The sequence below is a fragment of the Amyelois transitella genome, chromosome 23, assembly GCF_032362555.1.
Source record: "Amyelois transitella isolate CPQ chromosome 23, ilAmyTran1.1, whole genome shotgun sequence".
NCBI classification, from domain to species: Eukaryota; Metazoa; Arthropoda; class Insecta; order Lepidoptera; family Pyralidae; genus Amyelois; species Amyelois transitella.
Window position 1 is genome coordinate 967,335 of NC_083526.1, and position 12,590 is coordinate 979,924.

A 12,590-nucleotide genomic window follows, 5' to 3' on the forward strand; every position below is an offset into this window, starting at 1 on the left:
ATGTTTTTCTCACGATATGCTGATGCAATTTACGGATTCTCGTCTACCATTCACACAGGAGAAATAATTATTAAACGTTAATGATAAATTTTGTTTACATTTAATTGATAAACTGCATTCTAGAGAGTAGAGAGAGTAGAGCTTAACCCTTATAAACGTAGTTCACTTAATAAGTTTTGAGACAAGAAAAAACTACATAATATTAGATAGTTAATTATTTAGTGCCGTGTCACTATTTTAATTTTAAAAACCATCAATGCCGTACAGCTGTATATTTCAGTCTTTTTGTTACTGTAAGCTTTATCCACCCCGCAAGGGATATGGACGTGATCATACGCCACAACGCATGTATGTTTTTTTAACTTTAACTATATTATTATTATTGATAACATAATGGTCTCTGTGGCGCAGCGGTAGAGCGCTTGTCTGTGACACCGGATGTCCCGGGTTCGAATTCCGGCCAGGGCATGATGAGAAACGAACTTTCTCTGATTTTCCTGAGTCTTGGATGTATATCTATATAAGTATTTATTATAAAATATAGTATCGTTTAGAAAGTATCTCGTAACATAAGTCTCGAACTTACTTCGAGGCTAACTCAATCCGTGTAATCTATCCAGTATTTATTTATTCATTTATAATATAAAATTTAATTTTTTCCCGTATATATTTATTCATTTTATAATATTCAATATTCTAAGCAAGTGACGTCTGTTGCAACACTTAGTATAGCCATTAATAACCTATAATTTCCATCATTACAGGTACGCCAGCGTCAGACGACCATCAAGAAAATAGCAGATCTCATCATCACGCAACCAATTATATCGGAAAACTAAACAGTTGCATTAAAGATATAGCCAAGATGACAGGCCACAAATAAAAAAAAATAAAAAAAAGAGATGTGAAAAAAAATGTGAAAAAAAAAATATCGATAAAATGTATACACTCACAGACCGGTTTTGGGATAGGAGAAAGGATAGAATCTCACGATGACGCATTACCGATTCGATGATTGTATAAAATAATCGATAGTTTAAAAAGGAAACGCTTCACTAGTTGTATAAGATCGCTTTTTTGTGTGTCGATACGCGCGAGTGTTAAGGTATATTTAATTTGCAAGTTATTTATTTTTCTGGTATCATTTTTCGGTATCGATTTTTGAATGTTTTCCGTCGCAGAAGCAATATTAGGTAAGAGGCCTTTATATACTGCACGCGTTTTATTAGATGCATCATTAAGTTTTAAATCAAATGTATATAATTAAACTAAATCTTCATTAAGGCTCGGTTTAAAAATAATTGTAAATAAAATTCTTTCGTCGAATATTCTATGCTTGGATCCAGTCTACGCGTATAGTTCGGAAAAACGGGTATTAAAAGTAATAATTTTGTAAAAAAACTCCGCTGTAAAAAATAGTGATTAAAAATTTTAAATCTATGAAGATATTCCGTTCCTATAGGCAATACGATTTTGATAATTTGAACCGCGATACTATACTAAAGATTTCGTATTCATTACGGGGCCAATTCGAACTCATTCGAATCTCAAATTTGTAACGTAGATAGTTCAATTGGAATCGTGGCGTCGTCAAGCACTGTCGAAACCAAAACCAAGATGGTACCGAACGTCACAGCACTAGTAGCGAGATCGACAATGAGCACACAGCTGAATACGACCCTTGGTTTGAATTCGACGTTACTAGTTCCAACATTTATAAGTCAAGAGGAGTTTTTAGCTCTGCAAATGACCAACGTGACAGATGCCAATTTGACATCAAACGACACGACCATAAACCAAGTAGTACTAAAGACTTGGTACCCGAGCGGGTACTCTCCTGCGCACATAATTATAGCTTCAGTGGTTGTGACAGTATTGATGATCATGGTGGTGGTAGGTAATATGTTAGTGATCATTGCTATAGTGACGGAGAAAGCGTTGAAGAACATACAAAACTGGTTCATAGCGTCTCTGGCCGTGTCAGATTTTTTCTTAGGGTTAGTGATAATGCCGTTTTCATTGGCCAATGAGCTGATGGGGTACTGGATTTTTGGGTTTTGGTGGTGTGAGATACATTCGGCAATGGATGTGTTGTTGTGCACGGCGTCTATCATGAACCTGTGCCTCATCTCCCTGGACCGCTACTGGAGTATCACGCAGGTATGTTAATGTTTTCTTAACTTTTATTAGCCAATAAGATTAAGATTGTCAGTTGTTGATTTGTTTATTTTGCTTTTAAAGATGACTGCAATCTATATATATATATTTATATATATATAAGAGCAATCTATATAAGAACAAAAGTGACTGATTGACTGACTTCAATGCCCCACCTACCATACAATCTTGAAATTTCAGTGCGGAGTTCAAAATGGATTTTTCAAAATTCAAACCCTAAAAAGGGGTTTAAAGTTTGTTTTGTAGAATGCTCTTTGGATGAAATAATCAAAGGTCTCAAGGATTTAAAAAAAATTCTATATGTGCAAAAAATAATTTATCATCACAGAATTGAAACTAAGATAGCTGATAATTTCATATTTGACATGACAGGAGCATGATTTTACCACATACTTTTCATACAAGAAAGATGTTTTCAAAATTAAACCCCTAAGAAAAAAGGAAATGAAGATCGAATTTAAAAAAAATTACAAATCGTACCACGCCTCGAACTAACATAAACATAACCACGACTCTTTCCCAGAGGGGTAGGCAGTGACGTCATCTATCCACTTGCCCCGACCCCTGCATTCTTTATACAACTCGAACTTAGCCATTGTTATTTCCCAAGAAACACATCTTCGCAGATTTTCCCCACAGTGAGTACATTATTTTCAATTAAACTTTATGTTAATTAATTCGTTATCTCGGTACCTGGCAGATAATTTCCGGCTTGAACGAGATTTTGATCATCATTAATTATTGTTATTTTATATTATTATTTTTTTTACGTTTGGGAAGAAAACTGTTATAAATTAAAATTAGATCCCAAATTAAAAGTATAATTTTATTTATTAACTACTTAACAAAAATACATACATATAGTCACGTCTATATCCCTTACGGGGAGATAAATTAACTTATTATTGTTTTAATCAAGTAAGTTTACGACAAGATCTGTCCTTAACCTTAGTTCTTATAAACACTAGTCAAAAATTTATATTTATATTGTACTTAAATTTATGTATATACTAGAGGCCGCCCTCCACTTCATCCGCATGGAAACCCGAGGAGAGTGTGAAGGGAAAGGTCGGAGTGGGAAGACCTAGACGAACGTATCTTGATCAAATTAAGGACGTCCTGGTAAAGGGTCAGGTCAAAAGTACCCGAAACCGCTGAGCTTGCATGAATAGAGTTATGAATGTGGATGAAGCGAAGGAAGTATGCAAAGATCGTGGCAAGTGGAAAGAGGTAGTCTCAGCCTACCCCTCCGGGAAAGAGGCGTGATTTTATGTATTCATTTGTATACGTCACATATTTCCTCAACTTTGCCTTCACCATAACATTAGTAGTCTGCAGTAGTAAATAGTCGAGATATTAGTATTCAATTTATGCACATATCAAATCAACGTACCTATCATGAATTTCGATTGTTACCTGGAAAACAGTTTGGGAGTTTCGTAGTGTTAATCAACCGAATAATTCTTCGGCCATTGGCGTATTAATACCAAACTGGTTGGGTTTCTGATGAATGTGCAATGTGCATCATTAGAATTTTCATACATGATCTGTGGTAGCCGTGCCGTGTGGTTCCCGGCACTAATACAAAAAGAATAGGACCACTCCATCTCTTTCCCGTGGATGTCGTAAAAGGCGACTAAGGGATAGGCTTACAAACTTGGGATTCTTTTTTTAGGCGATGGGCTAGCAACCTGTCACTATTAGGGTCTCAATTCTATCACTAAGTCAAGTAGCTGAACGTGGCCGATCAGTCTCTCTTAAGATCCATCACAAAAAGGTCACATTCAGCTGTACAGCTTAATGATCGTAGACCCATCCAAGGCACAGACCATCATCATGCCCTGTCCGGCATTCGATACAAAACCTTGAAAACTTTGTCTTGAATAAAAATAAAAACAATTATTTCGTCGAAACAAAAATATGTTTACAACTTTCTCCGATACCAGCATATGTGAGGTCCATTTCAATATTTATGCACGCTCCTTGGGTTTGGCTTACAACGGGACCGGAATAAGCTGGTTTGAACCGGTTTGAGCTGGTTTGATCCAGTTTGAGCTGATGTCGGCCGGTCAATGGTATTGGTTTGTGGGTGTACAGATTCGAATTGTACTTTTAGTGAATTTCGGGTAGAAATTATTCGTATTGGTATATGAATTAGCCGTGTGGTTCCCGGCACCAATACAAAAAAGAAAAGGACCACTCCATCTCTTTCCCATGGATGTCGTAAAAGGCGACTAAGGGGTAGGCTTATAAACTTGGGATTCTTCTTTTAGGCGATGGGCTAGCAACCTGTCACTATTTGAATCTCAATTCTATCATTAAGCCAAATAGCTGAACGCGGCCATTCAGTCTTTTCAAGACTGTTGGCTCTGTTTACCCCGCAAGGGACGTAGACGTGACCATAATATGTTTGTTTATGTTTGTATGTGAAACTTCTAGACCGGTTTGGGCTGTTCGTTGTCTGTCAGTCAGTCTCTCAATAATGAAAATTATATACATAATTTCTTCTCAGCTATCTATAGATATTAGTACACTTTTACCTAACAGACCTTACCTAAAAAAGACAAAATTGATTTGTATCAATAGAAAAAGTAATTCTGATTCCTTGGACGGTTCTCAGAAAATATATCGTCTAGACAAATTTTTGCAGTCCAGTAATTCTTTATTCTGCTTCAACGAGCTACAGATTTATCTATTAACTGTTGATAATAAGAAAGAAAGATAACTAGTGTAGTTTTCATAGTAAATCAAATTTATTTGCAACCATTTGTATGAATACCAATAATAATACCCGTTATCGTCGAATATGTATGAAAAGAGTAATGAGTGTGGAGGAAGCGGGAGAAGGCTGTGAGGATCGTAGCAAGTGGAATTCCATAGTCTCTGCCTACCCCAGTGGGAAACAGGCGTGATGGTATGTATGTACGTTGGTATGAAATGTAGTGCCGTGTGCCAGGAGCACCAACACAAAAAAGAATAGGACCACTCCATCTCTTTCCCATGGATGTCGTAAATGGCGACTTACGGGTATGCTTACAAACTTGGGATTCTTTTTTAAGGCGATGGGCTAGCAACCTGTCACTATTTGAATCTCAATTTTATCATTAAGCCAAATAGCTCAACGTGGCCATTCAGCCATTTTCAAGACTGTTGGCTCTGTCTACCCCACAGGGGATTTAGACGTGACCATATGTATGTATGTATGAAATGTAGTAATTGTATAATGATATAGATTGTCGGTGGTCGAGTCGGTAAGGTTATAATTCGCGATGCTCAGAAAGGCACAGGTTCAAATCCCACCTTGGTTATGTACCTATGACCATTTCTCTTCATACTATGACTAGAAAACTAAACGATGCTGTTACGGTGAGGATAAACATCGTCAGGAAACACTTCAGGCCACTAGATGTGTAACTATGATAGATTCAATACTAGTTAGGTTTACCTGCAAAGGTTGCGGAGGTCAGATGGGAGTCGCTTCGTGTAAAAACCTGACTCACCCAATCCAGGATCCATGGTCAAAGGCATATCCCTGCTCCTCTCCAGAGTTGTGAAGATGCAACTGGCACTGTCTTACCCGTCCGGTATAAGTATAAAAATCTACTAAACTAAGAAACTAAATAACAACAGTACAAATCTAATAAACTCTATCAGTTTTACAGAATCTTTCAAATTAAGTTTAGGGGATTAGAAAAGAATGCTTCAGTAGTTCGTTCACGTGGAAGGAACGCTTAATGGGTGCGCCTGCTCTATTTTGAGATGCCATAGAGTTATGACTCTATAGGAAATGAAAAGTTACTCAGAGATCAGACAGATTTAAATTTAGAACTATTTTGAGATGCCACAGAGTTTTTAAAGAACAATACGGACTGATTAATTTTTGGAACTATTTTGACAAGCCATAGAGTTATGATTATATAGGAAATGAATAAGAGTACAGATAAATGATTTTTTTTATACCAAATTGTGGTTAGGTATAATACTATACGGTTTAATAGAAAATAGATAGTTTTTGAAAAGATAAGATGGATAAAAGTTAGTATAAACACATATTAACTAGATAACACGATACGCCAAATGAAAGTTTATAAAGTTTGATTTTGTTACTATTTATAAAATTAAAACTTTAAGAAAATTTAACTTTTTTAAATACGTTAGTAAATAATAATGAAATATAAGAAAAGAAATATTAAATGTTATGATAATTATAAAATAAAATTATGTGATATTTGTGAATTGTAACTAAATGCAAAAATTAATACTTAAATTTTAGTCAAGAATTTTTCATATATAAATTTTATGTTTCAAAACATTTAATGAATTATTAATAAAAAAAAAATTACTGAAAATAAAAAAAAGACATTTCCAAATTGACCAGTCTATACAATATATAGCTCTGCAATACAGTACGTACAAAATTGAGGGCCTAAGGGAGGTCACCAACACGGTGTAAATTGAGTCCCACGTGAAATTATTGTGGATCTATTTAAAACCCACACTAGAACTCGTCCGCGGTTTCTCTTGCGTCAAGTGAAAGATCACGAATTTCCTGCAGGAATTCCAGGAAAGCCTATTGCACCCTAGGCTAGACCACATTCTTCTCCTTATTATAAGAGCTAACTCTTATCGGTCGAGTTAAGTGGAGCAATTTTTTTACTTGCTGGCTTGTTTTAGGCAGGGACTACATCTTTCCACTTGCCACGATCTGTGCACACTTCCGTCGCTTCATCCACATTCATAACTCACTTCATGCAAGCTCGGCGGTTTCGGGTACTTTTTACCTGACCCTTTACCAGGACGTCCTTAATTTGATCAAGATACGTTCGTGGTCCTAGGCCTTTCCACTACGACCTTTTTTAAAACTAACTATAGTATATATATAAATATATATAGACCAAATAAGGAATCTAAAATGTCATATGTTCCAGCTGCTTCCCTTCACATACATATTGTAAAAGTCAATGAAGGGAAAAGCAAATAAAATTCGTATTCGTCTTTCAGACAATTTGGCAGCAAAAGCAACCTATCTCTAGTTGTATTTCAATTCCATCATTAATACAAACTGCCCTCGATAAAAGCCTTAAAAAACCTGTTACCCCGTAAGTGCTCTGTCTACCCCGTTAAGAATGAAGACGTAATAAGGTTCACGTAGGCCATACGTGAGTCCCTTCGAGTAATTAACCGACTTTCGTAATCCAGAATCGTTAAGCGGACCTCGGGTCCTTCCCCAGGGTCCATACACAAATGGTGGGATGATTTTTCCGAGCACATAAAACAACATTGTAAGATAAATGTGCTTAGGTAAACATCTACCCAAAAATTCCAGAGAAGAATCCCACGGGAGATCCATTTCTTTGGACGGCCTCTGTGGCGCAGCGGTAGTGCGCTTGTCTGTGACACCGGAGGTCCCGGGTTCGAATCCCGGCCAGGGCACGATGAGAAACGAACTTTCTCTGATTGGCCTGGGTCTTAGATGTTTATAAGTATTTATTATAAAATAGAATAGGCTTACAAACTTGGGATTCTTTTTTTAGGCGATTGATTAGCAACCTGTCACTATTTGATTCTCAATTCTATCATTAAGCTAAACAGCTGAACGTGGGCTATCAGTCTTTTTAAAACTGTTGGCTCTGTCTACCCCACAAGCATGTAAATATGTATAAATTAATTAATAAAATAAACTTCACTTTCTTTTTTTTTTCAATAATTAGAACAGCGTCCATCTGCCTGCAGCCATTACGGAATATCGCTGAAGTACTAATGGCTTTTTAAAATGCATCTGTTTTTAACAATTTTCTTTATAAAAACACACTCTCATCGCTTAATATTCTCAATTGCATTATGACGTATTTGTTTTAAAGAATGGTCTGCAAAAAAATGCATGTAATATATGATAATAACTATATAATAATAATTAATTCGTACATTATACATACATACATATCATCATGTCTATATCCCTTACGGGGTAGACACAGCCAACAGTCTTGAATGGACTGAAAGGCCACGTTCAGCTGTTTGGATTTTTGATAGAATTTAATAATATGTACATAAAATAAAATAAATATACGTACCTTTAAGCTTTCGTAAGAGTTTTAGCCTAAAAAGTACTATGTGTGATATTTCTGGTTATATCGTATCTACTAGTGTTATAAAATACATCAAAATGCGCTTAGTATAATTGATGTGGCAAATTTAAAGCATTCGAAAATACATCTAGATCTCATAAGATTTCGTTTTGAAGAAGGATAACATTTTTGGTTTACTAACAATAATAATCTCAGTTTTACATAGTTATAAAAAATAGTAGACACAGTTGATAATTATACCATTTATGAAACTCTAGCTTTCAACCGCAGCTTTGAACACCTGAATTCTACAAAAAGCGCCATCAACAAAAATTTTGCGCCACCTACAAAAATGTCAACGAATTAAACGCTACTTTTTAACAGAACCCGATAAATTTAGCGCCACCTACAAATCTTTGCAAATCCTACGGGAACTATATAGTTTTTACCGGGATGAAAGGTACGGTACCTTATGTCCTTGTTCAGAATCTTCATTATACGAGTGTATTTGTAATACTTCAATAAGATTAATTCAGTAGATAAAACATGAAGAGGTAACAAACAAACAAACTTAAATAAATAGCAAAGGCTATAATAACGCATAACTCAACAAGAATCCCAAGTTCATTAGTCGCATACATACATACATACATATGGTCACGTCTATATCCCTTGTGGGGTAGACAGAGCCAACAGTCTTGAAAAGACTGAATGGCTACGTTCAGCTATTTGGCTTAATGATAGAATTGAGATTCAAATAGTGACAGGTTGCTAACCCATCGCCTAAAAGAAGAAACCCAAGTTTTTAAGCCTATCCCTTAGTCGCCTTTTAAGAGATGGAGTGGTCCTATTCTTTTTTGTATTGGTGCCGGGAACCACACGGCACCATTCAGTAGTCGCCTTTTACTATATCCAGAGAAAGATATGGATTGGTCCTATTCTCACGTGCCGGGAACCACACGACACATATATTCCATCAAAAATTAACAAACATGCACACGTAATAAATAATTTAAAAAAAATTACAAATTGAATAATTCAAACAAAAATCCGGACGGATAAACCGGACGGTCGTTTTGATCCATATCCGTTCCGGTTAAAAACCGGATAAAATACGGTCTCCGGCACACCGGATTATGTTTTAATACTTTAAAACCGAGTAATGGCTCTGAATATTTAAAGGAAACCATCCTATATGAGTGACAGTATTTGGGTAACAGAAACAAGGAGATGTTTTTAATATTAAATACTTTAGGCCTCATCTTGTTAACCACCAGGCAGATTGAGATCAAGCGCACTCAAATCTATTATGAAAAAAATGTGATGGTAAAAAAAGACTTAGTTCGGCTTATACATATATTATTTACACTGATTGAGTCAGCCTCAAAGTAAGTTCGAGATTTGTGTTACGAGCTACTAACTCGACGATACTATATTTTATAATAAATACTTACATAGATAAACATCCAAGACCCAGGCCAATCAGAAAAACTTTCTCAACATGCTCTAGCCGGGATTCGAACCTTCCCAGGTTGACCTCCGGTGACACAGACAAGCGCACTACCGCTGCGCCACAGAGGCCGTATAAGACCATAACGTCAATACAAATGGCCAGTTCAAAGAAACAATAAAGCACATCTCCTCATTGCCCTGATCTTAACTTAGCTTTTTTTTTCATTATATTCCTAAGTATTTTTGGTTGATATTTATATAAGTTGTAAGTTGCATATTTCATTTCGTCCCATGATAAAAAGGTTCGTACAGACAAACATTTGCCAGCCTGTGTACACTGTCGAGCATTAATATTTATGTACACATATGCCTACAGTGTTGATATTAATGTGTATATTTTCCTTCAAGTATGTACATAGCTTTTATTTCTGCGCAAGAAAAAATATGCTGAAATTACTTAGTATTTTTTGTTGCGAGGTAACTTACTTACATTAATTTATGTCATTGCATACATACATATAATCACGTCTTTTTCTCTTGCGGGGTAGACAAGGTACGTAAGGTATATGTTTAAGTACGTACATATATTGTTTTATTTTATTTAAGTATGTATATTTTACTGTAGTTATGTAGCTGTAGCTGCTATCCCTTAACTTGATATGATTCTTTGAGTTACCTGCTTAACTGGAAGAAATCCCTCATAGGGATAAGTCCGCCATATTTTGTAATGTCTTATTATGTACTACATTTGTTATGTAAATTAAAGTATTTACGAACAAACAAAAAAAAAAAAAGTGATAAAAACGTGGTTTATTTAAGTATGAGATGTCGCTCAGGTCTCAGGTCAAATCTCTCACATCTGATTATGTTTCTCATTGCCATTTCCTTTTGAAGCCCTCAAAACCGACCATGTCATAGAAAAAGGGTTTACTCTGAAACGTGAGACATCAAATTAACACTAAAATTCCTATACGAAAGAAGCCCCTTGTAAATGTATCAAAATTCAGAGGATGGGAACCATAATTTTGAGACCACTATCTCCATTCTCCAACAAAGGGGCTTCCCTCGGGAACTTTTTTAGCTCAATGATATACAGAACAGGATTTTGAATTAAACATGGAATGGACGCCTTAGGGGAATGACAAGGATGTTATTATTAATGGACAGTTCGAGAGAAAATGGGGGAAACCTTATAGTAAGTGGATGTGTTACCGTGATGTAAAATGGGTTGGGTTTTGCAAAGGTTGCGGAGATCAGTTGGGAGTCGTATTATGTAAAAAAACATACATACATACATATTATCACGTCTATATCCCTTGCGGGGTGGACAGAGGCAACAGTCTTGTAAAGACTGATAGGCCACGTTCAGCTATTTGGCTTTAAGATAGGATTGAGATTCAAATAGTGACAGGTTGCTAGCCCATCGCCTAAAAAAGAATCCCAAGTTTGTAAGCCTATCCCTTATTCGCCTTTTACGACATCCATGGGAAAGAGATGGAGAGGTCCTTTTCTTTTTTGTATTGGTACCGGGAACCACACGGCACACTTTCTTTTATCGTTTTCAGTAAAATATTTTATTATTTTATAAGTATAATGTGTGTATATTTGTAGCTATAAATAAACGTTATATCATCCATTACGCACGAAAGAACCTTAATTCTTATCCTTTTATAAAAAAAAAATCTCAACAACTTAAATCCAAATCTTTTAAGAGTAATACCGTGTTCGCATCTAAAACGTCACCTCCAAATAAGAGTAAATAGTAGCTCCTTGTCCTGATATATGGGACCATTTTTAAGAGCCGTCGAAATGTAGGGTAGTTGGTGAGTTTGTTTGTTTCACATTATTTTTTCGGATTGTTAGTGGTTGGCCTACATTTTGTGTAATGAGAGTTATTCTGTTGCGTCTGCGGTGTAAATGGGTTGGTGAAATTTCAACATATTGTTAAAAATTAAAGTTTAACTTATAAGAATCATTACAATGTTTGGTTAGAGAAAATTATAATTACTTTCTTTGATATTGAAATATTTTTGACAAGAACACATTTTTTGTTTTGGCAAATGGTTAGGTCAAGAGTACCCGAAACTGATGAGTTTGGATGAAAAGAGTTATAAATTTGGATGAAGCGAAAGATGTATGGAGAAATCGTGGAAAAATGTATTCCATCTGTGTACCCCTCCGGGAAAGAGGGTGTTTTTGTTTATATATATATATATAGTGGTCGTTTACCATATTTTCTAATAAAGGTAAGGAACCCCGAACCCAAAAAAAAAAAAACACCATACAATTAAATTTTAACCTTCTCGTGAAAATACTGAAAAATCCCCTGCAAATCAGCCCCTGTCATTGGAAATCGGCTGTAATAAATTATTATGGTAATAAGCCAAAATCGTTTCTCTGCTGGATTTAATAAGAGGCACGGCACCAAATTGAATCTTTTAATGGGGAATGTTTGCGAATGCGTTTTGTATGTATGGCAATCACAATATTCATAATTTTATTTATTTGTGCCGTGTGGTTCCGGGCACTAATAAAAAAAGGATATGTCGAAAAAGGCGACTAAGGGATAGGCTTATAGACTTGGGATTCGTCTTTGATCAGCTGAACGTGGCCTATCATATATCTCTTGCAGGGTAGACAGAGCCAACAGTCTTGAAAAGACTGATGGGCCACGGTCAGCTGAAGGGCTTAGTGATAGTTTTAAGATTCAAATTGTGATAGCTAGCCTATCGCCTAAAAGAAGAATACCAATTTTATAAGTCTAACCCTTAGTCGACTTTTACGACATCCTTGAGTATAGGACTATTTCACCTCTTTCCCAAGGATTGCGTAAAAGGCTTTCTTTTTTATATTAGTGCCGGGAACCACACGGCACTTTTTCTTTGCAATAAT

General features: G+C 35.8%; 1 protein-coding gene and 1 long non-coding RNA gene across 2 annotated transcripts in view; both read left to right on the top strand.

Annotated features, from left to right (window-relative positions):
* Positions 1-872, top strand: part of LOC132903260 (uncharacterized) — an 87,517-nt gene extending 86,645 nt beyond the window's left edge. Inside the window, exon 3 of the long non-coding RNA XR_009657358.1 lies at positions 765-872. This is a non-coding gene — a long non-coding RNA (uncharacterized LOC132903260). The remainder of the gene's footprint in view (positions 1-764) is intronic.
* Positions 873-1,507: 635 nt separating this feature from the next.
* The window catches only part of LOC106139936 (alpha-2C adrenergic receptor-like), a 68,916-nt gene continuing 57,833 nt past the window's right edge, over positions 1,508-12,590 (top strand). The window contains exon 1 of the mRNA XM_013341450.2: positions 1,508-2,160. Coding sequence (XP_013196904.2) covers positions 1,618-2,160 — 543 coding nt within the window. The 5' untranslated portion in view covers positions 1,508-1,617. The remainder of the gene's footprint in view (positions 2,161-12,590) is intronic.